Source organism: Leguminivora glycinivorella, chromosome Z (assembly GCF_023078275.1).
Source record: "Leguminivora glycinivorella isolate SPB_JAAS2020 chromosome Z, LegGlyc_1.1, whole genome shotgun sequence".
In the NCBI taxonomy this organism is placed as follows: domain Eukaryota; kingdom Metazoa; phylum Arthropoda; class Insecta; order Lepidoptera; family Tortricidae; genus Leguminivora; species Leguminivora glycinivorella.
The window spans coordinates 16,767,430-16,794,864 of record NC_062998.1 but is presented as its reverse complement, the minus strand read 5'-3'; the positions used below and the strand labels follow the sequence as shown (position 1 = coordinate 16,794,864).

The window sequence follows — 27,435 nt, the reverse complement described above, 5'->3', positions numbered from 1 at the left end:
CGCTCGCACTCCTCCGCGCCGCCGCCCGCCCCCGGCCGGCGCCCCGCGGCCCGCTATATCCCTTATAGGCTACTAACAATGCTTTAAGAGCTATATCGTATGCGTGGGTGCGCGGGGCGCCGGGCGGGGGCGGGCATCTTTTATGTAGGGTTTTAACGATCTATGCACGACACGGTAAATGACGAATAACAACACGGGAGTAGAAAAACTCATTTACGCCTATATTTTTTTGTGGTAGGTGTGTTACAATAAAACGAATTATAGGTGTAATATTTTATTACTACTAATTTTACACATATAGATAAGTTTAATACTTCTAACAATTGAATGGCATTTTAAAACAATATATAAATAAAATTATTTACAACCGTAAGTAATCTGTGTTTTGACAGACGAATCTAAATACAAGTACATCTACTTTTTTTATAAGTTGTTTCACAGCGTAGAATACTTATAATATGCAATGCAGGTACTAACACTTTTAAAGTTGTGGTCAATTGGAAAGTTAAATATTATACTTTTAATAACAAATAATACTTCTGACATGATTCGCTACATTACTGAGGTTAAGTACGTAGTATATTGTGATGATTATACAATTCAATATTTCCAATCTACTTTTAAATATCAGAATTGACATTACAGACAATATGCCGGTCAGAAAATGGAATTGTAAACTTCGTTTTAATATATTATGATTTCCTTTGTATAACCTAATAGTAATATTTCTGCGATTCCAGAGAAGAATCCCATTGAAAACCTGTAACAGAAAATAATTTACGTTTATTGCTTGCTTAAATAAAAATAAATCTATATACATATCTAAACGATAGTTTTTGTAATTTTTTCCAATTAGATACGGCGGTCGGGTCCATGAACATATTTACAAGCCAACATGCCAAGATATATTAACACTTATCTTAGACAATGACAATAAGTTCGTGACTACTTTGAAAAAAAAACTTTATCTTCTTCGGTCCATGAAAAGAAAAATGTAGGTAAGTAGTAAGTATGTATGGAAAGCTTTACTACGTTTCAACTATGAATAACAGTGTTAGATATACTGTTGTGCCCACGAAAAGTTTCCAAAATTCTGAAATTTTCGCATAGGAAAACTTCGGAAAATTTCCATACTTTGTATGGGCAATTTTAAGAATGGAAATTTTCCATTTCATAAATTTAAATTCCATTTATTTTTCGTGAAAGTTTCGTGAATTTTTCATGAAATTTAAGATTTTTTTGGAAAGTTTCCTCAACTTGCACATTACTAGTTAGATACGAGATTTTTAAAAGTAGTTTTTTGATATGTTTGGAATGTTTTTTGTACTACTCTATCGTACATATACTACGAATCAAACTGAATGTTGGTAGTTCGCTCTTGCAAAATTGGACTGAGCCAACGACAAACTTTTGTTTATATTTTTATAAGCAGTTAGCCGTTGTAGTGATTGAAGTTTGAGTAGTGCTCACCTCGTTTGCCGATCTCGTTGAGGAAGCTCCTGTTCTCGGCGGCGCGCAGCGCTTGCGCCTTGCGCGCCTGCTCCAGGCCGAGCTTGTGGCGCAGCACGGCCATGGGCAGGTCGATGGACAGCGTGGGCGCGCGCCGCTTGCTGCGCCCGCTCCACTCCTTCACCGCGATTAAACCAAATTTTGTTTACACGGAGCAAGGATTATGTATAAGTATAAGATTTACATGCTTCATACTAAGAATCGTACCTCGATTTATTAGCGCCACCTATTTTTTTTTTTTTTTATACTACGTCGGTGGCAAACAAGCATACGGTACGCCTGATGTAAAGCGGTCACCGTAACCTATGGACGATTTATTAGCGCGCGTTGCCACCTATTAAATACTATCATAACTACACTGATGATGCCTACAATTTTTTTTTTCTAAATGTGTATTGACGTGATATCGTGATTTAAAAATAAAGAAATATGTCATTTATTCTTATAAAAAATAAAAACACGCAAAAATATTTGGGGCAAATATGACTTTGGCCACTTCCTGGCTGCGAACAGGGCCAACAAATTTTAAGCCTAAAAGGCCCATACATTTCAGGGGTAGGTACGCTTTTTTGTATGGGCTTTGTCAGTCCAGTATTAAATCGTTCTTGCACAGAGGCATACGATCATCAAAGCCGAGGTGTTTATACATTTAGGTAATATCATAGGTATAGTTTACATGATGTTATACATATTTTTCTAGTGCTACAATAATCTATTCTTCGAATCGAGAAACTTGCACCATGTAAGTAGGCCTTTAGTTACACCATTCCTAGGTACCTAAGTATTATACGGATATTGGACTACTTTACTGATTCCAATTTGTGGACCACTCGTGCGAGGTTGTATTCGACATGATTTACTTTCAAGCTCCACTTCTAAAAGTTATTTTAGGCTTTCCTATTTAGCATAATTTTTTTTAAATATTTAATAAACATTTATTCAGATAATATAATTAAAAGTAACAACTGTATTATGGGTTAGGCATATTTGAGGAGTGTCTTTTCAAAAGGGCTTATTTCCATTTTTTCTTTTTTTTTAACTATGAATGCTGTTTTTTTAGTATAGAATATTACGTGTTGTTTTAAGATTAAAACTCAAAAAGTCTCGCCTTGATCTTTAAAAAAAAGAGTAACATCAAAGTTTAGAACACATTTTGAAAAATGTGTAATGATTATTTATGTGGATAAACCAATGTACCTATGTAGTACAACAACATTGATATCAACTAACTTAATACAAAATCCAAAAATAAAATAAAACTGTTTTAAAATAATAACATTTACGCTACAAGGCCACAACAAAAGGGCTCAATTCCCAAAAGTTCGCATCAAAAGTACTTAATTCTCAAAAACATATGGTAATTAAATATTTATTTAGGTACACATGTTACGTTTGATGTAATCATAGCATTAACGTCAACTTACAATATTACAATTTTGCAAATTAAATATTAATTTCAAAATCAATACCGTGGAATTATGATTTTCTCGATTTCCCAAAAAAAGTTCAAAGTGGAAATAAGCCCTTTTGAAAAGACACTCCTCATTTTTCTTGCGTAAAACGTTACCAAATTTTCAATCACAAATGACCAAATTGCAATAGTTTGGGTTATTCAATTCAGTTTATCCACTGAGCGTGGTTTGACATGCCACCCAAATTAAACTAATATAACTATTAGTTGCCTATACAGAAGCATTCAAGCATTGGCAGGAACTCGAAGGAACTTTCTGAGATTGGAAATATAATTTTGCTAAATTAATATTGAATACCGATGTTTTATTTTATTTTTTGTAGATAAGTATATTTCATTCAGAAGCACTTTATCTGAGGATAAAGCGAGTTATAAATAGGGGTACATAATTAGACATAAGTTTATTTTATATAACGTTTTTTATATTAACTGTAAATATAATAACACAATAATAGGTAATATTTTTTCAATGTATAACTTACAAATACACAAAGTACACACAATACATAGGTACACATAATAAATAAATAAACTACATCGCTGTGCATCTCGCAAGGCTGTTTATTTGACTAGTACCACACTCAATGAAGCCTATCTCGCGGGAAATAATTCGTGTATAGGCGAATTTTGGCATAGTTGTAGGGAATGGTGTTCTAATCCACATACTCAAAGTACTGATGGGTAGGGGAGGAGCTAACGGGTGGAGGGGGGTGTAAAGGTCCCTTTTTTTAGTTTTTAGCGAATAACTCTTAAACTGTGGCACATAGCAAAAAATGTTCTGAAACACAAGTAATCTTCATAAAATTCTCTACAAAAAAGTCTTATACACTTTTTATCTGGGACCAATCATTCATGAGATATGGAAGGGAAAAGATGGACAATAAAGGAATAAACTCATTTGTTTATGAACAATACGTTTATTCTTATAGAGACGCGGTAGCGTGTCAAGCCAGGTTCAAGTAACAAAAGTAGCAAGCAGCATCGTGTGTAATGGGTGATTCTCCGAGACCCTAATTTTCAATGTCCGGAGGCTTATTTCACTGAAAACTTTAGTTTAAAATCCTGGTTTTTTTTTCACAGATACTTTATATCTCTAGTCGACTGGGACATCGATTAGCTTTAGTATAAGGTCATTGTAATTTTTTATATTAAAAAAATATTTCCGTTATTCTTACTACTCTGTCGTGTCCGTTCTCCATTTTTCTCTAAACATGTGATGATAACTTCAATTCAGTCATCTTAACGAATATTTTGATTGAGTACATGGATACATTATTAGTTACTACATTACTAAAATTTAACAAGTATTTTTTTATCTATAATTTTGTATTTAAAATTTAGGAAATAAGAGATGTCCGCGACCAAATTCTTATTTCTCTGGTGCGGGCTTTATTCGCCTGTATCGTAAACGTATTGAAGATTGTAGGCAAACTTCCCCCCGCGGGGAATAATCAGTCGCGTTCGGAACGTGGTACGAGGTGGAAGTTTCGGCTGTTGCACGTGGCTCCGGAATTACGAAGGTAAATATCTTATTCCTCTGTCCGTGGTTCAGGTATCATTCTTATTACTCTGTTCGGTTTTTTGGGATTTGTGTTACTTTTAAAAATGTACTTTTTTGCTTAATTAATTGCTTTACGTACTATCTATTCATATTATTAACGACAGCCGCGTTGTACATACACATTATGAATCATTGGTTTTTTTTCGATAATTTCTTATTCCTTTGTCCCTTATTCCTATGGATTTTGGACAATGGAATAAGAATTTCCTAAATTTTTCTTGTTTTTCTTAACTGACTTTCAAAAAGAAGAGTAGTTTTCAATTGATTTCCTATATTTTAAAGTAACTTAATAAAAAAAACTTACATCTTTTTAAAAATATTAATAAAAAAATTAGACCTTTTTAGCACCTAGTGCATTTACAGTCTGAATGTTATTAATAAAAATAAATATAAAAATATTCTAGAATACTTTTTTGATTGTTTTGTGAACAAAAGTACAATATATAATTTATAAATATACGGTTTTTTAACATTTTTGTTAACCTATCCTGACTTATCTTATTCCTCTGGGCCTAAATTTCTTATTCCTCTGGACCAAAAAGTTAAAATGAATTTATTTTATGAATGAGTTCACAAAAATATGGGCCAAAACCATAGTTATGTCTAAAAATAAATCTATTTTCACAAGAGTATGTCCTTATTGGTCAAATTTCAAAAATAAAAAAGGACAGAGGAATAAGACAAAAAACGCTGTCTCGTAGAATGACCCGTAATATTACACGAACCGTTTGGAGCCACATTTGACCCCCTTCTAACTCAAAAACTATTTCACATAAACGTGTTATAATGCAACGTAAAAAGAAACCAACGCGCGTAGTAAAAGTATGAGCTATAAGCGCTCCTCAATAAGCCCGGTACTAGCAGCCCGCCTTAGTGCGTTTTCACATTATCCGATCCGATATCGGATGTCGGAAGGATTTCAAAGGCAAAAATCCAAGACGGTGCCTTAAATGTACGGGATATCGGTCCTACTTCCGATATCGGATCGGATAATGTGAAAACGCACTTATCCCGCGCGCGCGCGCAGCCCTTTATAAGCCACCGCGCGGCCGGCGCTCTCTCATCCCAGTCGTCCTCAAAACGTCGACGTAAGACCGCCCCACAAGGATGGGGCGCGACCAGATACAGCCCTCACAGCGCCCAGCGCGGAAGGGGCTACTCACACCCCAGCAGGGGTGTTGAACGACATTACAGCAGCGCTCGCTCAGTTTGTCTCACGCAGCGATCCGATCACATTGTAGCTGACTTGACGAGCAAAGCATCACGACCGCCCGGTATTGCTTTGATGGGATAAATTCATAAATAAAATTCCTATCTTCCGTCTCTACTTCGATGGGAGCTCCGTTAGTGCATGCTCCCGAGCATACACCACAGACACTGGAGCAGGCGATTCCTGCTTTTCGGCAGCCGCATCGCACCCCACACCCAGTCTTGCATCGGAAAAATATAGTTTTGAGAATGGAGTCAGGTGCCACTGGGTCGTTGGTTGTCACTGGCTTTAATATGCCATCGCCTCTTCTAGTTCATCCCCATTCAGTAGGTGGTAAATAAATTGTACGTTAAATACAAAATATTTGTACGCCTGCTTGAATATTGAATGCACGTGCTAAACTTACCTCTATTTTAGGAAAATTTTACTTATTGAATCCGAAAAAAAAGGCGTACAAATATTTTTGTATTTAACGTACAATTTATTTACCACCTACTGAATGGGGATGAACTAGAAGAGGCGATGGCATATTAAAGCTAGTGACAACCAACGACCCAGTGGCACCTGACACCATTCTCAAAACTATATTTTGCCGATGCAAGACTGAGTGTGGGGTGCGATGCGGCTGCCGAAAAGCAGGAATTGCCTGCTCCAGTGTCTGTGGTGTATGCTCGGGAGCATGCACTAACGGAGCTCCCATCGAAGTAGAGATGGAAGATAGTTAGGAATTTTATTTATGAATTTATCCCATCAAAGCCATACCGGGCGGTCGTGATGCTTTGCTCGTCAAGTCAGCTACAATGTGATCGGATCGCTGCGCGAGACAAACTGAGAGAGCGCTGCTGTAATGTCGTTCAACACCCTTGCTGGGGTGTGAGTAGCCCCTTCCGCGCAGGGCGCTGTGAGGGCTGTATCTGGTCGCGCCCCATCCTTGTGGGGCGGTCTTAGTGCGTTTTCACATTATCCGACCCGATATCGGATGTAGGACCGATATCCCATACATTTAAGCCGCCATCTTTGATTTTTACTATTGAAATCCTTCCGACATCCGATATCGGATCGGATAATGTGAAAACGCACTTACGTCGACGTTTTGAGGACGACTGGGATGAGCGAGCGCCGGCCGCGCGGTGGCTTATAAAGGGCTGCGCGCGCGCGGGGTAAGTGCGTTTTCACATTATCCGATCCGATATCGGAAGTAGAACCGATATCACGTACATTTAAGGCGCCGTCTTGGATTTTTGCCTTTGAAATCCTTCCGACATCCGATATCGGATCGGATAGTGTGAAAACGCACTAAAGCGGGCTGCTAGTACCGGGCTTATTGAGGAGCGCTTATAGCTCATACTTTACTACGCGCGTTGGTTTCTTTTTACGTTGCATTATAACACGTTTATGTGAAATAGTTTTTGAGTTAGAGGGGGGTCAAATGTGGCTCCAAACGGTTCGTGTAATATTACACACGGTGCTACTTGCTACTTTTGTTACTTGAACCTGGCTTGACACGCTACCGCGTCTCTATAAGAATAAACGTATTGTTCATAAACAAATGAGTTTATTCCTTTATTGTCCATCTTTTCCCTTCCATATCTCATGAACGATTGGTCCCAGATAAAAAGTGTATAAGACTTTTTTGTAGAGAATTTTATGAAGATTACTTGTGTTTCAGAACATTTTTTGCTATGTGCCACAGTTTAAGAGTTATTCGCGAAAAACTAAAAAAAGGGACCTTTACACCCCCCTCCACCCGTTAGCTCCTCCCCTACCCATCAGTACTTTGAGTATGTGGATTAGAACACCATTCCCTACAACTATGCCAAAATTCGCCTATACACGAATTATTTCCGCCGACGGACAGTTAAATGTCTTCGTTAGGCGTGCTATAGGGAGGCGAGTTTGGACGGCAGCTGAGCATGTTTGCGTTAAGATTTAGTTTCCGAATATTTTCTTAAAGCAATCTTCAGAACCGTTCCAGGGGTCTGAAAAATGAGAAAAAATTACTAGGTATTAACGAAATGTGATTAAATTATTATTTTATATTCTGGGTATTATAAATGGCAAGGCAATAAGTATATAAAATGTGGGTATCTTACCTCGCTTGCCTATGCATTTGAGGAGCTCCCGGTTGGCGCGCGAGAGGTGGTCGCGCCGAGCCTTGTCGGCATAGGCGTCGGTGAGGAGGTCGACGGCCGGGTTCACGGAGAAGTCCCGGCGCGCGCGCACACTTGTCACCTTCATTACATGTACACTCGGTTGTAGACCACATTCATATTTGACGCAACGGTAGGTGAAGCAAGCTATGATCCTGTCGGGTGCAGCCCGGACCTAGATACTGTTACTATAATTAATTAATTATATTGAACTGGCGCGTCTGACCCATATACCTCTAAGACTTCGCTTCAGCCCTTCAAATAAGTTTCTATGTCGTTGTCAAGCTTGTCAATATCCTATACGAATTGTTTTTATTGATTTCCGTCAACTTTAAGGGAAGCTTGTTTAGGTCAAGTACAATAAACTTGTATCTTAACTCTGTTAACAAGTTTCAAACAATAAATTTAATGGTTAAATGTAGTATATGTAATGTACCTACACTCAAGGACTTTATTTCTTGAGCCATTTAAGTGTCACGCTAGTTTTGTTATGTTAATAGCTAAGCTATAACGTCCAGTATAAAGTGAGCCAGAAGGCCGTGTCAGTACGACTCTATTACTTCCTAGTATTATTTATTTTGACATTCGAATTTAACAAAAAGTGATACAACTATCAACTATCAAAAAACCTGATTAAAAATCTCATAATCTTAAGAAATAGTTTATGTTTAGGAATAACAATTTATGTCATATCGTGTAGGTAGAGACGGCAAATTGAGAAATAAATCACATGACATGACATTATGACTAAATATTTTTAGGCGTGGTAGTTTCTTAATTCGACCGATGGATGCAAAAATGTTGTAAGTATACCAGTAAAAATTCAGCAGTAACCAAATACAAATATGTAAATACTAAATATCCTATAACAAAGAGTCATCGCAATAACTAGAAACAAAATTGAGAGTTTTGAGCGTTAATTGTGGTACATAATATTGTATTGCATTGTTCCAAATACCTTTCGAGAGAAGTTTGTTTTAAACGAAAACAATGATTCTACAAAATACGTAATCTTAAAGTATTACCTACGGGTTCCAGGTATTACCTACTCGAAGAGCTACCAATTGAAATATATTTCAGTAGGCTCTCACTGAATACAAAGTTTCAAGTTGACACTGTAATTTGTTCACTTAATTACAGTCTCCGAACTTTTACTCGAAATGAAAAGGGTATGGCCGAAGTAAACACCGGTTTATAATAAACAAAGTAAATTATAGAACTCGGCATTCATCAATTCCCGTCACCCTATGGTATGATGATTTGTAACCAAAAGTATATTAAAACGTCACTCATTGTCTAATTTTATTCCTTTATTTAGCATTCTTTTAGGGTTCCGTAGTGGCGTATAAATGTTTAAAGTTTAGCCACGTGTCTGTCCATTCGATCATACCGAAATATTTGAAACGTTTCACATTATTAACTTTCAGTGAAGTCTTTACCGAACACGATCCTATAAGCCGGTTTTGAGAAGTCGTACGAAGGTTTATTTTCTCAGTAATAACTTCTTTCTGTCGTGTTTTAATTTATGGCCATTCGTTTAGAATTAACTCTTTTCAGTACTTGTATCGCAATATAATGTTTCATATATATAATTTTTTTTTTTTTTATCGGGACTTAATCGCGTATGAATACATATTAAACTGACCTCTAAAGTTTCAGGCCCCGTAGCCGAATGGCATTTCTACGACGCGAAACAAAAATGAAACGCCGCGAAAGGTAGTCTGGCTCTGTCACGCCAATACGCAAGAGCGATAAAGATAGATGTCTACGAGCGTTTCGTTTCGTGAGCGTATGTTCATTCGGCTACGCACGCAGGGACGGCGTTGTCCCCGTGGTCTCGGAGAGTCTTCTTTCATTATGTGTAATAATCGTGAAAGTTTGAATTAGTATATGTGTTTGTAAAGCTATAAAGGAACCTTTAACATTTATTTATTTACAAATTATACAAATTTGTATGCAGAGTCTTCTTTTCTTTGCGGCTGACTGTACTAACACGTAGTTAACGGCTCCATTATACATCAATATGTGTATAACACATTGTAAAGTCTGCTGCAATTATTAATATTCGAGGTTGAAAGCAATCGAGTTATCAATCTTGTTCAAATATTTTGCTAACCTCTGATACTATCGTCACTGAATTTGGATCAAAGGGATCCCTATCTAACGGATTCAACCGAATTTACGTAATTTTATTTCCTTTTTACAGAGTTATTTATGTTAAATGATTTGATTATTTCGGTAGACTTATTTATTCATTACGCTTTGGAAGCCATGCTATTAGTTCACGATTTCACACTCGGTCTCCATCTTTGACAACAGCTTGACGATATTTATTTATTTTGTGAGGATTTCTTAGCTCAGTGTATGCATTTCACTATGGCTTGTGTGACAGTTAGCGTGATTTTTGCATATTTTTTGGAAGTTTTCTCAAACTCGGAAAGGTTATGTTTTTTAGCATAGTGATGTGATGTGTTTTATCGACCTGCGTCATTGATAAACATCATCCTTTGTGTCTATTTATGTATCTAGGAATAGCAATGCAGTTTAACTGAGTAGGATATACGTGATAAATTGTTAGTTACTTTTCACTAAGTGAATATCTACCGTCAGCGTCATATACATGCTTTGAATTACAATTTATTGTGTTGAATATACTATTTTTAATCCTTGGTACAATGCCTCAAGGGCCTATTTTAGATATTAGCTAGCTTTTAAGTTTAGTCTTAGTTTCTTATATAATTATGTAAATATGTTCATTTAAATAAAGAGATATTTATAACTATTTTAAACTGTGTTACTACTTGTTATGAATACCAATTTTTTGTTTAAAACAGAATTTATAGTCAGTCAGATATACCTATCGGATCTGTCGAGGTGCTCAAAAATGTCAACATTCATTGAAATTGAAATGAAAAAAAAAATCACTCCCCACTTTACGTGTTTGAAAAAAAAAATCACTCCCCACTTTACGTGTTTGGGGGCTGGGGTACCCCAATAAAACATTTTTCACCACACCAACTGGTAAAGACTTTCTTTGCTATTCGAAAACAGATAGCAAAATTGCATTTTATCCACAAGGGTGCAAAGTAATTTCATACAAATTTTAACTCGATGTCTTAATCTGGCTGCTAGATTTTACCTATAAATGATGATTTAGAATCATAAATATTGAATAAATTGATGGATTTAATTTATTTTGATGTTTTATAGTCAGTATTTTGTTCGTGTTGGTGTGGTGAAAAATTTTGTGTTTCACTCGGTGGCAAAGTTTGTTTAACCTTCGTGCCTTGATACCCTCGCAACGCTCAAGATTCCACTTTTTGAACCACTCGCTACGCTCGCGGTTCAATATTGGAATATTTCGCTTGCTCTGGTATCAATATTGGCACGTGCGGTTAAACAACTACTTTGCCCCCTTGTAAAACAAATAACTAATTTTCCACTTTTTATTTTACTTCTTGTCGGCGTGATTGATATACATATTGGTACCAAATTTCAGCTTTCTAGTGCTAACGGTCACTGAGATTATCCGCGGACGGACGGACGGACAGACAGACATGGCGAAACTATAAGTGTTCCTAGTTGACTACGGAACCCTAAAAATGGCGTAAGGTGAAATACCTGCGCGTCGCGGGGCATGTCGGGCAGTAGGTAGACGAGTGGCGCAGACGCAGCGTAGCGGCCGGCTGGCCCCGCGTAGCTCATGCTCTCCTGCCAACGACACACAGCTTAGTATGGAACTACGTATTGTACGATGCATTCTTACCCCCTTATTCATAAACGTACACTAAAGTTATCAAGCCGATAAAGATCGTTTGTCCCTTTCTATCACACCAATACGTCGGAAAGGGACAAACGAACTTTATCGGCTTGATAACTTTAGTGATCGTTTATGAATAAGGGGTTGGAAAAAACTGACGCGACGTCGACTCAGGCTCTGCCCAGCTAGTATGGCCATAGTTTAACCGGTGTCAAAAATGGGCCATTTCTTTCAAAGTCGTCCACCCATTTTTTTGTAAACCGTATAAAAATTTCCAAATCCAAAAAAAGTGAGATGGACAACTGAAAAAAATGTCCCAAATCTGATGTATTTAAAATAACAAATTACAATATATAAAATAATGCACCATGACCTATTGTATGTACCTAATGCAATTTAAAATAGTGCCCAAAGTAAAAAAACCGGCCAAGTGCGAGTCGGACTCGCTCACCGAGGGTTCCGTACAAACTTTCTTTCAAACTACCTAGTAAAAATAATTTCATATTTTCATATAACTCTAATGACTTGACTAGAAGACAAAAGTATAGGCACTAATGAGTATTATTGTGTATAGCGCCATCTCCCGGTCAATTTGCTAACTAATTTGCGCGACCTGGTTTTTCAGGGATAATTCTTTATTATGTTAACCGATTTAAACAGTTTTTACTTTATTGGACAGAAGATGGCTTACGTAACGTCTCGTATTAATTTGAAGTACGATATGCATCCGCAAGGGTGGGTAAATTGAAAGTAAAAATCTGAAAAGTTTTTTGTGAATTAAAAAAAAAGTACTCAAAATACAAACACGATTATATTTTTCCTGTAATATTTAGCATAAAACCAATGTTTACTAAAATTTTCATAATTTTTCGTTGGTAAACTTCGGAGATAAGGGGGGGGAACGGTATTTTTTTTTACATTTTCCTTCAAAATTCATTTTTTTTCCACAACAAAAAAATTATAAAAAATAGCTTATTTACGTTCAATTTGAGCTCTTTCCAACGATACCCCACTTGACCTAGTAACTTGAAATTTACAGTTTGTCCCCCTTTCATTTTGGCCATTTTCTACAATTAAAATTAATATATTTAAAAAAATTGTACTTTCTATTTGTAGAGGTTTACAATGTTCACAACTATTCCAAATTTCAAGTTGATAGCATTAGTAGTTCTCGAGATATTTAGGAATGTGACAGACGGACAGACAGACGGACAGAGTCACACCATAAGGGTTCCTGTTGTACCTTTTTGGTACGGAACCCTAAAAATCTCTATAATTTATTCGTTTATTTAATAATAAAAAACGTAACATTATCATTACAGTAATTAAATCAAAGCTTTATGAAACTACAAAACGAAAAAAAAATAAAACAAAGTATGTAAAGTGGCTCCGTTGCGTTGTCTTACTTAGGGTAGGAATAAGTATTTTTAAAAATTTAATTATTGGCACAATCTTTCATCGCCGACTGTACAATACAAATACAATACAATACAAATACTCTTTATTGCACACCTTGATAAAATACAACAATACAAAACAAGGAAGCAACACGAACAAAGGTAAACAACAGGCGGTCTTATCGCTAAAGAGCGATTTCTTCAAGACAACCTTAAGGTAGCGGAAATCGACTGTACCTTTCTTTCAACAGTCATCTACTGCTCTCGGATACGTTTCTAAAAACCCCTTATACGGGATACGACGTTTCATTACAGAGTTCCTATGACCACCATATTTGTGTGCAAAATTTCAGCTCAATCGGGAAGTGGGTCAAATTTAGCTTCTACGTTTTGACGCACACTACATTAACAAGGCAAGTTGAATAAAAGCTTGTAAAAAAGGACTCTTGTGAAAAAGGAAGGAGGAAGGAATAGACAGGACGGGAGGAAGGAAGAAAAAAGGATTATTAGTTACTACGTAAGTATACGAGTAAAAGTTATGGGCCAGTGGTTGACTGGTAGAGAATGCAATTAACGGCTTTAAATTCACAATTGTACAATATTTGTAGTGCAATAAAGTAATAAATAAATACATAAGATAGGTATCAGATACTGGCAAAAAAACTTGGAACAACAACCAAGTAGCAGCACGAGGTGCCCCTATCTTCCAATTCACGTGCTCCGCACACAACTGAGCTCGTGCGTAGACCCGGGAAACATTCGACAAACTCTCTAACCCGTGCCCCGTCTTGTAAATATACACAAAAACTTTAAGACGATACGGAGGGGTCAATTCTCGATACAAACGCTCTCGACTATTTCCTCCCTGGTTTTTGAAGATAGAGCAATGATTTTTTCAACACAGATTTTTATCATTTTTATCTGTGTCGGACCGTTTTGATTTTTTTGATATTCTGCTTTTTAAAGACTCCAGAGCCAATCAAAAATTTCCAAAAACGGCCTTTTTCATTGTGGCGCAAAAAAAGGTGCGATACTCAAGATTGGTAACAATTAACCAAAAAAGCTAAACGATCCGACATAGATTATTTCATTGTTATTCAGATTCTCTAATTTCGTTCCAATTGATTAAGTTTTGAAGGAGGAAAGAGTCGAGAGCGGAACCTCGATTTTAAAGATTTTTTGAAATATCTTTTGACTGAGTTGTTCTTAATGGACAATTTTTTTTCGATAAATCTAGTTAATAACACTTGTATATTTAACTAAAATTCCCAAGTTGAAAGGGGGGCTCCTTTCCATTTTAGCCTTTTCGCTACCGTATCCTCTTAAGCAATTTTACTTAGCTGCGTAAAATATAAAAATCTGAACTTTACACCTTCAGTTCTGCAGATTGCGATTCCCTGAATTCTATTTACTTAACTCCAAATTAAATCCCTTAATATGTACATTGAGTCATTAAAGCTCAAACGCATTAGGCAGCATTTTCGATTAAAACTCCTTGTAGCGTATATTCCAACTAATTTAAACAAAACTTTAACAACATGTACCTTCATCCAGAATCAATCACTCTATTGATTAATACTGCTTCACCGTTTGGGGAAGAGGAGTTCTGGTAATGACATCTATGAGTAATCGAGAGAACTCAAATCTGAACGGCACACTTATAGTGACTTTTGTAATGTGTTTTATTTATCAGAAAATCATGGAATTAAATTAAAAATAGTAGCATTTGATGTAGTGGAACTGCTGACGATGAATAAAATTGAACTCTTCAACGACGCATTTATGTTAGGAAATCTGTGGAATAAATAACACCTGAAACAGGCCTCTTTGAATTGTCTACCAGTCAAACCTAGGGAAAATCTTAAATGAGTTGAGCGGTTCATCATGAACACTAGTTTTCTTTCTTTTCTACCTACTTATTTTTAATAATAAATTACATTCCTACATAATCTAACATTCGTTTTTTTTTATCTTAAAGTTACATTTTGTTAATTTCCTGTTAGACTCTGCTGTATTCAATTAGTACCAAGGATCGGACAAACGCCCATCATTTTGAAAACATAACCCTGTTCCTTATAGCAGAGACTTCCAAAATTCGCCAATAAAATCCAATGAACAAATTGTTTTGTAAATTTTCACTTGTGAGCCCATAACGATGTGAATTTAGGGCCCATACTTACTTATATATGCGTTTAAAAATTCCGTTCAGAGTCTGTTCAAAGTTAGTCAAATCGTTCAAATATTAGAGTGTTATTAAAAAAAATCTTATGAAAATAAAATATGTTAACATCATAAGATAAGGAAGTCTCGGCTGTATTACGGAACAGAGTTATATTTTCAAAAGGACAGGCATTTGTCCGATCCCTGTCAATTACAATTAATCCTATATTTTGAAAACGAAGAAGATTATCTTGTTTACATCGTGCGACAAGGCCTTTATCCTTTAGCCGCCCACAAAACAAAGTTTGCCAAGACAAAATGTCATTTTGAGTGGTCTAAGTAAGTAAAGTTTCGATACAATGGAATATAATAAATATGCCTTTGAGAGGCTAAAGCAGGAGTCTGCAAAATTTTGACAAAAAGAGCCTACAGGAGTCACCACCACCATTTCACCATTTTAGGCAGCTCGTTGAGCCTCAAAGGCTGATATATAATTTGTTAGACCACTTGAGAACTGCAGTCCGCGACCGTTACTCCAAAGAGCTCGCGGGCCGTTTACCGACACTTAGACTTGAGGATATGATATGATCTCATTTGACTCACGTCGTCAGGTGTGAGGGCATCGATCTGTGGCAGGTCGAGGGCGAGAGGCGCTAGCGCGTCGGCGGCGGGCGCGGCCGCGGCTCCGGCCACCACTGCGGCGCACCACATTGCCCACCACATCTGCAACAACAACGCAACAATTCAATAAGTGGTGCCAACATCGTTGAGTGAAGTGACTCAACTTTTTCATGATTACGTGCTTTTTCTTCATCGTAGTCGTCGTCGTCGGTGACCTACGCTCTTTCCACACTGAACAATCTAAGAATTACGATAATAAAACCTCGTTGAACAAAGATAGTAGGAACTGGAATTGCCTTGCTTACGGAACAAAATAAGATATCTCGATTTACAAGTGGTTTTTCCGACTAAGTAGTTTACGTTTGTAGACAGAACTTTAATAGACTACCATTTCTTTGTAGAGACATTCAGAATCGCAATAGCGTTTCGAATCTCACTGTTCAGTGTGGGTAGCCGAATGCACAAACGCTCACGATAATATCTCTTTCGTATCTATCTATCTACGCCAAATGCCGCAGAAATGCCATTAGGCTACGGGGCCAGAGGAGTAGAGGACCCAAAGCACGGTTCACATCCAAACCCAAAGTCAAGGTCCTTTGCTCTGCATGGTCTCTTGAAGTTCTCACACATACATTGCAGCAGCCTCGCTTAGTACACATGTCAAAGTTAATTTTCATTAATGAGTTTCGTGTGTGATGTTCAAAGTTAACAACTCTCAAACCACGGGCTGAAATTAAGTTTAATTCTAAGTAGGTACGAACTTATGGGACCGCATGAAAGGCGTGACGTTATATGAAAGAAGGAAAATTATATTAATTAGTGCGATTCTAATATTTAGACTACAGTAGAAAGTTGAAACTAGAAACACTACGTATACAAAGTTGCTCGATTTAATGTTTATCTACATATAATAAGTATTTCATACAGACTCATAAGTTTTAATAATACTTACGAGTACAGTGTGTATCGCCTAACAGAGGAACAAAAATCCTGAAGAATAAGTAATCAAAATTGTAAAGAGCTCCCTTCAGAAGTATCAAGGCCACAGCTAATATATGGATACTTAAGTAAGAGCATCGCTCGTGGGATGTGCTTTGCATCTTGAGCACCGCGTGCCCCGCTTGCAACAATTGTTCTTCAACCACCTGGAAAGAAATCGATTGCTGTCTATGACTTTGATTATTATGGATCGGCCTCAAAGCACCGTGTGCATTTTTATAAGGTGATCCTATAAATATTCATAAGATCTCTTTTATTCTGATCGTGTTCCCGCTCGACATTCTCGGTGAATTTTCGTATAACCGCGGCGTTTGCTTTTATCTTCCGTTTGTATAGCCCGGCGTGTCTGTCTAATAATAAAAACGAGCCAATATCTTACATGTCTATTCGGTATACCTACTTATTTTGCGTTTGGAGATAAACATTGTTCGTGCCTATTTTCACTTCGTAGGTACGCGAAACCTACCGAGATCACCGAATTTTGCAAATTGTACAGATCTTTCTCTTTCAATCCCATCAAGGCTTAAATGTGCCATGTTAGTAAAACGGTGTAAGTATTCGTTTTTTTGTCCATACTATTTTGATTATGCTAATCGTTAAAGAGGAATACTGAGGTAGTACCGGACTAAAACCTTTCGTACATGTCAAAATGTCATATATTCAAGCATCGTCATATCATGTACATTACATTACATACCTACCTATACATTAATAAATAATAAGGATAGGATCTCGATAAAAATAGTCATAGTATGTGTACAGGCATTTTATTTTATATTTTATAACGTATGTGTACAGGCATTTTATTTCATATTTTATAACGTAACTTATACTGCAATATACTACGGAGAGTAACCTTATTACTTTCAAAATAAGGGACCATTTACAAGGCGCACCACTCGCATACGATTTTAGTTAATATTACGGACTTTAGATACATTTCATCACAACATCAAAATGCCGCAATGTACTGACACTCGTATGCGAGTTCTCGCATCGTGTAAATGTGTTCTAAATATCATATCAGCCATCCTGCAATACTTTAAGAAGCAACAGATGAAGACCGATCTTATGAATGGTCATTAAAATGGAGTTATAAGTAGAGTAATTGATTCCCAATATTCTACCGCCTGTCGAGATCGGTAATATATAATTATTTTTTCCCCTCACTAGCTCGGAAACACGTGTTTTGTCCTTTAATACCAGCGGGTAAAAACGCATTTTATCCACTAGTGAGTAAAGTAATTTGACCTTGAATAAAGTCAAATTAACTGCTTTAAAATTGATAAAAGTAGGTGAATCTATGAATCAAGATGATTTACCACCTTTGGAACTATTGGAAGTAGTGATAAACGCATTTTTGCGTTGTAGTTTCCTCGCTATAGTAAGGGGAAAAGTTTTGTGTTACACTCGGGTGCAAATGTATTTTACTTCTCGTGTATTAAAAATCTCGCAAGTTCAGGATTATATTCTCGAACCACTCGCTTCGCTCGTGGTTCAACTATAGAATCCTTTCACTTGCTCGTTTTTCAATTCCACACTCGGCGTTAAAATACAACTTTGCCCCCTTGTATAACAAATAACTATTGTTTCTGTCCGGTTCCATTTTATTGGCATGGCATTAATTGACATTTACGTAGAAAGTAAGACGATACTAAGCTTAATATTTTCTTGTATTTTTATAGATATTTATTTAGAAGGCATTGACATATATTTACGAGTATATTAGGTACTTGGTAATAACATGACATATGGTCACTAACAATAGTGCCAGCACCGCGGTGTCAATGTCTCCGTTGGACACGAATACGAAACAAGCCTGCGAGCTGCGGCTAATCGAGCGCACGATCATCTCATCACATTAATCGACCAATCGCATTGGCAAAGGCGCATCAAATGAAAATGTACTATCAGCTGCAAGAGTGCATGGCGAATTTATCAATGAATTCATTTATCCATGCAATTTTGCAGCTCACTGTACAATTCGAGATTAAATGAAGGGCCTTATTTTATTTAAAATCTGTGTTAGAAGGTGGGAGGCGAAGCTTGCTCGGCAGAGCCGACAAAACGACAGGTTTTGCGTCGCGCGTCAGATATTCGTCGCCTATGGGATTAGGTAGTTAGGTACTAGTGGCTTCGCTGACCTCGCTCTTTCGCAAAAATACATTTTCAATTTACTTAGTCTCGACGTTGTTAACTAGGTAATAGAAGAAAATGTTATTCAGGAAAGTATTATGTAGCTATGTACCTACTTACTTCTATAAGAGTGAGAGTAAAAGTACGATATGTAAAATAAAATTATTAATATTCAGTAACGAGGCAAACATTTAATTAGGTAGAAATTAAGTATTTAATGGTCAATATTTAAATCATCTCATTTCAATTCACTGCACTAACTAGGGTCATAAATATTAGTGTTTAAATTTGAAACTAACTACAATATAGCAAGTAGGCACTATTTAGCTATTTAGCAAGTATGAGCCCACACAACATTTGCCTTCTACATAGATATAATAAGTCAATCAAGGTTTCGGTTAGTAGGTACGTGGGTACAAAACAAATCTACGGAAGTGCGTTCGTAGTAAAATGTCTATTTGCCCAAGCCGAGGGCTATTAGGGTTGGTATAGTTTCTTTCGTGAGTGAACGATTCTAACGAGAGAGCTGTTTACTCAGGACCCTCTTTATGTTACTCGACAAACTTTTGTTGTTTATGTGTCGCGCTGTTGTCGCAGCCGAGTGTCGAGGCGCGCGGCGCGTCTCTAAATAGGTAGCCAATAACTACGACACGACACCTCCACGGGCGGAGGAATGTCTACCTACAACTCGATTTATCCTCCAGCGTGACACTGAGATCCGCTAAATAACTTTAACATTACCTTAAATTTAGACTGCTGTCAATAATGATTTATACATTTCAAATAGTGGCTTTACTAAGTGCCTATTTGAAATGTTTAAGTCAATATTGACAGCATATCAAAATTATGACTAAAGTTTACAAACAGCTAAATGAAAGGGTTAATTCAGCATTCTAAAATGCCCATCAATATCAGGTGTAATTTGAATGACATTAAAATTTGTAGGAATAGTTCTTGGCACCTATACTCGGCACGGGAATTCGAGTCTAAAAAATCTACTACGATGTTGCCACTGCAAGAAAATGTATGTAGAATAGTAGGTATAATCCTTTTTTATAAAAGCCAACGCAAATATAATTTATTTATTGATAATTTCAATCCTTTGAATTAAATATTTAATAGTATTTACTTATTTACATAAAAACAACATTTTCCATGATTTTTAGTTGCACAGTTGGTTTTGCGCTTGTATCACTAAAGGTCTTAATAACATTTGGTGCTTTATTTTACGGGATAGAAGAAACTCCGATATTGTGATCATTATTTTTAAATACACTTGGCTTAGCAAGGAAATAATGTACATCGCGCGTTATGGTTGTCATGGCCGCCATTTTTTTGCGGATGCGGCCATGACACCCTGGTTTGTCACTTTCTGAATGTTCGAATGTTTTATTTTGTTCCGTGGTGACTTCTGCCTTGTTGAGTTTTTGTGTTTTGTTAAGTTTTTGTTTCCAGTTGAGTTATCGTGTGCCTAATTTAAGGGCAGAAATCGCACCGGTCTGAAAAATGCCATCTTAAGTGCAAAAAATTGTGATTTATTAATTCAATGTTTATTGTTAATTTAAAACAAAGAAAAACACAACATGATGGCAACACCAGTAGTGAAGTACCTTCAATTGAATAATAAGTATGATTTTGTATTTGGAGTTTCTTACATGCTAAATAAAGAATTTATTTTATTAAAAGGTTGACGAATCCTGAATCGTATTTTGACAGTGACATAAGTGACATTGACAGTTATGACATTGACGTATCTGTCGTAGTTTTTTTGGACTTAAATTCGCGTGCCGAGTTTAGATAAAGCTCGCTGGCTGAACGGGGTTTTTCTATCAGCGTAAAACTAGGTGCGTTAATTTGATGAACCTAAAAACTGTATTAAAATCATGCTTAACGTTGTGATTGCTTCACTTGTATGTTAAAATTGGACTAAATTCTGGTCATTTACCATAAGTACCATAATAGTACATAATTCAATAGTCAATACTCAATCATTTATTGCTCATGATGGTTACACAGGTGGAATATAAATATATACTTATAAAAACAGATCGTATTATGTACCCTGTTGGGCGCAGCAAGATAGAAAGGCACTTATAATTAGACTTAAGTATAAATTCATACATGGCTAAAATATATCTGTATTTTGCTAAATTCATCATTTAAATATTCATATGAAGAATAAAAAATTTGATAATTAGTAAATTTTTCAGTTTGTGGATAATTACTTATGTTATAAATGTTATAATTTATAAATGTGTGAAGGTGACAGGGGAAATACAAGAGACGCCGACGCACGACTTGGTTAAGTTACTCTCCCAGAACTACATTTTCATACTATTTATTGACTATATAATATAGACTAACTACAAGCAATGCATATTAATATATGTTCAACATTAAGGCGTCGCGGCTACTTCCTAATATGCACAAAATAATGTAAGTAGTACTTGCTGTTCTGTAATAAACGCGAAATAAGCAACATTTATAGAAACTGTAAAAGAAAATAAAAAAATCCAGAGCTCAACTACGCCCGCCGCGGGTAGCAGGGTTATTAGTGTAGCAAAGTCGTGGCAACGTCAAACAGTGAAATAGCAGAAACATTTCTTGAAGACTAGCTTATTACTAAGCTACCTCGGTAACACACTGCGATATCACACCATAGTTAACAATATTTAGCGCCTGGATTTTTTCATTTCGCACATCTTTACCCATAAGGCTTTCAATAAAAATAGGTAATTAGTACCTATATAGGTCCCACTCTCTCTCTCTCACGACCGGTCTGGACTAGCGAGTGGTGATAGTGACCGGCTGCTTTCGAAGCCAACAGTTCTAAGGGTATTTATTTGGGTGATAAACACAAATATATGCTCCAGAGAATATTGTTCGTCTGAGTCACAGATGTCATATATACCATAAATCAAGAAAACGTATCTACTTAGCGTGTCAAATGAACTCAGTGAAATCCACTGAGTTGTCCGTCTTTACTCGCAGCTTGCAGCTTTCGGGCGTCAATTTTTGTAAGTTGAAGTCAACCAAAACATAAAAAATGCCTCGTTACGTGATATTCAATTGCAACAACATAGAAATTATGAACAATCAAGAGCCTGAGACATATTTAAAATTACAGGCAAGAATCAACTTCAGTACAAAATTTGACACGCTCGGCCCCTATACAAATATATGAATTTGTTTCTTCTATCTAAATTAAGTTCTGTGGTCTGAGTACTCACAACACAAACCTTCATGAGCTTACCATTGGATTTCGTCAAGATGTGCAAGAATGAAATAACACTTATTTATTTATTTGTGACGAAGAATGTATGTAGGTAAGTTGGCCAATCTCTACTCTACAAAGTCAATTTCATTATTGCGTGTAAGCAAATTTCTCGAATGGTGCAATTAATGGACTCCATAATCGCCATATTACTTTTTAATGTCATTCGCTAACTTTCCATAGTATTCAATTCTGTACTAACCACATTTAAAAGCAACATTTCATGAAAATTTATAATAAAAGCTAAACATTCATTGATAGAAAATTAAAAGTTTCATTAGCCAAAGCAATACTTATAATGAGTAATTGACGGTGAAGTCGGAAGGAAATTCAATTGAAATAATTCATCTTGCCGCACCGGTAACGCGGAAAATAAAGTTTCAGGCCCCGTAGCCGAATGGCATTTCTCCGACGCCAAACGAAAGCGATACGCCGCTGGCTCTGTCGCGCCAATACGCAAGCGCGATAGAGATAGATATCTACTAGCGCTACGTTTCGTGAGCGTTTCGTGAGCGATTGTGCCATTCGGCTAGCCACCCAGGAGCATAAATGTTTCAGGAACTTTGTTGCAATCATGTTGCAAAAGTTTCAAAAGGATTCTTAAAACTTGAGTTTCGCTTTATGTAAAATTAAATACTTCGCATAGTTTTGCCAATTTCAATTGTTATTATATTATTTCGATTGGATTTTAATTACTAAGCGTATCATAAATATTCATAACATAACCATAACGAACTTAGTAGGTATCATATTGATTACCCACTTTAACGTAATATAACTTAGATATGAATATCACATTCCTACTTTTTCTTGAGCTAGACGTTTATAAACACATTCAATCTCGATTTTTTTTTCTAAGTAACTAACATATTTATTTAACACAAAATTATATAAACTAGTAAGAACTAAAACAATAACATGAAAACTAAACTCGATTAAATTGAGTTAAACTTAATGAAGTGTAGGTAATTCAATGCGCCTAAATTTACCTACCAATGCGCCTAAATTTCCTTCTTCGGTGTTGGTTAAAATAATGCTGCTTTAAATTTGGTAGAGCGGTATCGAGGGGTAAATTTAATTGGTTATCTACTTTTAGAGGGCTACATCAATCATTTGATGGATCCATCTATTGCTACCTTCGCAGAGAAGTCGAAACATCACGATAGCACCGTAGCTGTCCGCCGTGCTGTGATGGATGACCTATCTGATAGCTTTTATTCACTTTAAACGAGTGATTTTCTTATGTACTAGTTATAGTATACAGTTCAATAAGGGCAAAAAAAAAATTAACCTGTGATTAGCTCAAGAAGACGTATATTATTGAGATAGTAGCTTAGACGTACTGATTTTAAAAGTAATAATACGCATTTCAGATATTGGTTTTTTACCGATCGATAAATCCAATTAACTAAAATTATGTTTGTAGCATGGAGATGGTCTACGATATTTTCATTACAAAATTCTATTATGATAAAATCGCGAGCAGGAGCTATGTCATTTGTAAAATACATCTCTATAATACGTAACGCGAAGAATTACAGTTCTGCATTTTCCGTGTGTATAGAGTAGCTTTAAAACAGTTATTTAAGTAAGGTCAATACGGTTAAGTGTGACATAAGGGGAAGTGTGTCTGGCCATCACATTTGACCGTTTTCTCACACACATTATCACAGTAGGCCTAGCACATGATGGCCGCGGGAGTATGTCGCCGCGAGATAGATGACACGTCTTTGTCTAATTGTATTAATGACATAAGGACTTAGTCTATCTCGCGGCGACATACTCCCGCGGCCATCATGTGCTAGGCCTGCAGGTGTTTTTGCGAGTTCATGCTTTTGCTACTTGCTACTCACGATTAGTTGTAGGCATATGGACTCTCAATAAATACTGATAATGGGTTTAAATAGGCCCAATTTGAAGGCCAGACACTTGACCTTACAGTATATTTATTACTCATTTGTTGCATTTGTAAAAAATATATACTATTTAGTAGCGAAAAAATACATTTCCAATTTCACATTTCAAACATTATAAACTTTTATATGGATCACACGCACGCAAAAAAAACCATAGCAATCAGAACGCTCCACAGCACTAGTACAAAAAATATCAAAAGCATAAACCTATAGTAATTTCAATGCAACTGATGCTCTCCATCTCTTCAAATAAATAAACCAAGAAAAATATTCCCAACAAAAATGTACTGTCATGAAGGCCATCAATCACCACGTGACTTATAAATAACACGTACGCTAAAACCCATCGGTATTGGAAAGCTCCGCTGCACTAGTAACTACTAACTACCTAAGAAATAATCAAAAGCACAAAAAGCATAAACCTATCGTAATTGCAATGCAACAGGTGCTCTCGCCGGCGCGTGTCGGAAGCGGGCAAATATTGGCTCCGCTGATCCCTCCGGATACTCCCCGGCGGCGGGCGGCTCATCGCGACGCGTCGACTGCGAGCTGCGAGTCGTAATACGGTCGGTACAGAACCGCGTTCAACGCAATTGTGTTACAATCATGCTGTAACTTATTATAGCTCCCAATGTCAGTCACATTATTGTGGACTCTCTTTAACTTTCACTAGGTGCTGATGAAAACGCAATATCTATAGGTAAGGTACAGCGGGGCAAATCTCGACTGGGGAGGGGCAAATGTAACTGGTTATTTTTTTCATGTTTTGCAATGTTTGCATTATTAAATAGAGTGTTCGCCGGTTACATAATTATGGTAGGCGTGTTCAGTGAATACATGTAGAACTCAACATCATAGTGTAATGATGGAAAAAATGGATTAGTTACAATTGCCCCCAGTCGAGATTTGCCCCGCTGTACCTTAATTGGAAATATGTGGGTACCTATAAAATAAAACAATTGTTTCCGTTGGAATACTTACTTCGTGCGCGCAAACCTTATGAGCGTATATTGTTTTATTAATGAGCAAGTAGAATTTGCCTCATTCAAATTCAATGGCTACAATCTTATTTCTAAACTGTTAAAATTTGTTAAGTCTGCTCATTTTTGGATATAACAGATTAGAATACTCGTTAAAGTACCTATATGTAAGAAACTTCCTCAAATACGAAACAAAATTGGTCGCATTTATCATAGAACACAGGTTTGGAACCTATTTGGTAGGATGCGTTTAAATTGAAAAAAGTGACAAGTAGTACTGAAAGTTAGCAATAAAATTAACTTCGCTACGATTGCTAGTGGTAGCACTAGTGTATGTTAAGTGGGTGTACCGTGGCAGTGGAAAGCAAAAGCTCAAAGACACACACAATTGTGTAATTATTATAGTCGTTCTTACCATTTTGTGGGTGAAGTGTCGGGGGATGCTTGAAAACACCAAAATAATCTGAAAAGAAGAAATATTTGGTTTTAAATACCATTATAAAGTGCAAAACGCAAAGTGCAAAGTGAATTTACAGTTAGTTGGTACAGTCACCAGCATTAATATGTGATGATTTCTGGACCTTGTCACTTTAACGTCGTGTTTGAAATGTCATACGAAATTGTAAAATAATTAACAGCGACAAGGTACAGAAATCATTACTTATTTATGCCGGTGACTGTACAATTGTTATCAGATCTTGAATGGCGATTGTAGGTACCCTTATTATTATTTTTTTATATACTACGTCGGTGGCAAACAAGTATATGGTCCGCCTGATGTAAAGCGGTCACCGTAACCTATGGACGCCTGCAACTCAAACAGTGTCACATGCGCGTTGCCTTATTAAATCAAGGTAACGTACAATATTCAAAAGCCGCTTAAATGTACCTACCTATAATGGGATATTCAATTATTATCATACAGAGTATACATACTATACTCTAGAATCTAGATCTAATTGAATATCCCATTGGATTGAATAGTATTCAATCCAGTGGGATATTCAATTATTATCATACAGACTATACTCTAGATGTACCATAACGGGTCACTTTATTTAGCAATACTGTTTGTTTTACTTTAAATAAATAAAAAATAAGGTACAGCGGGACAATATCGACTGGGGGGCAAATTACACTGGTTCAATTTTTATTTTATTTTATAATGTTTGCATTATTAATTAGTGTCCACTGGTTAAATGGGGCACGCGGGTTCAGTGAATACATGTGGAACTCAACTTAATAATGTAATAATGGAAAAAATGGATCTGTTACAATTGCCCCCCAGCCGAGATTTGTCCCGCTGTACCTTATTTTTTTTAATTTAAAGTAAAACAAACAGTATTGCTAAATAAAGTGACCCGTTATGGTACATCTAGACTATAGTCTGTATGATAATAATTGAATATCCCATTATAGGTACTTATGTCAGCAATTCCCGTCAACTTTGTACAATGCCACGTCAGCAAATTTTAATTGATCCTATTTTGTTACCAACATTTAGTAATATAATTCGACTTTCGTAAGATATACAGGATAATTGTTATAATTAAGAAAATATAGATACTAGAGAACCTTAATGACGAAATAAAATTTAATAAAATCTCAAGTCATCAACAAAATCTTGGTAACAAAATAGGAATTAATAAAAACAAATTTAACTTTTCCCTTAATTTTTGTACAAAGTTGACGGGAATTGCTGAGGTACATTTAATTAACAGCACATAAGATATAACCAACAAGTTACGAAATTATTTGGGTCAGCGTTTTCAATCATGGCCGCTGAGGGCGGACTAGCGCGTAATTGATCTCGCTTAACCCATTGAAGGATCAGGTCCGTCCATACAAGAACTCACTTCAAGTAATTGACATGAGTAATGGGGCACGGCAGGTAGATAGGTCTACTATCAGGGCTGATTGCATTTACATGTCAGAATACAGCCAGAAAGCCCTGTTTTATGCAACGGATTTTTGTACAAGGGCATTATCAAAATTAGGCACCCAAAATTAACGTAAGTCGTTAACAAAAATTAACTCGGAGTCAGTTTTGTGACGACAATTAAGCATAAAATCTGTCTAAAAAATTACTTTTTTCACGTTCTGAATGTAGATTATCGCTTATAGTTTATGTAATTAACAAAAAACAATATTTTTATTGAAATGTTATACTTAATTATCGTCACAAAACTGACACCGTGTTAATTTTTGTTAACGACTTATTTATAACGGTAATTTTTGGGTCCCAAATTCTGAAAATGCCCACAATCGAGTTCAGTTACGTATAACATCTA

General features: G+C 36.3%; 1 protein-coding gene across 3 annotated transcripts in view; it reads right to left on the bottom strand.

Moving 5' to 3' along the window:
* The window catches only part of LOC125241538 (diuretic hormone 45), a 100,290-nt gene that overhangs the window by 10,233 nt on the left and 62,622 nt on the right, over positions 1-27,435 (bottom strand). Inside the window, exons 2-6 of one of the 3 annotated variants that reach the window (XM_048150067.1) lie at positions 25,560-25,607; positions 15,822-15,941; positions 11,523-11,612; positions 1,471-1,627; positions 273-760 (exon numbers count right to left, since the gene is read on the bottom strand). In XM_048150067.1, coding sequence (XP_048006024.1) covers positions 714-760; positions 1,471-1,627; positions 11,523-11,612; positions 15,822-15,941; positions 25,560-25,562 — 417 coding nt within the window. In that variant the 5' untranslated portion in view covers positions 25,563-25,607 and the 3' untranslated portion in view covers positions 273-713. Of the gene's footprint in view, positions 1-272; positions 761-1,470; positions 1,628-7,498; positions 7,731-7,844; positions 7,984-11,522; positions 11,613-15,821; positions 15,942-25,559; positions 25,608-27,435 lie in introns of those variants that run through there. The other 2 variants (XM_048150069.1, XM_048150066.1) reach the window with 2 other exon arrangements.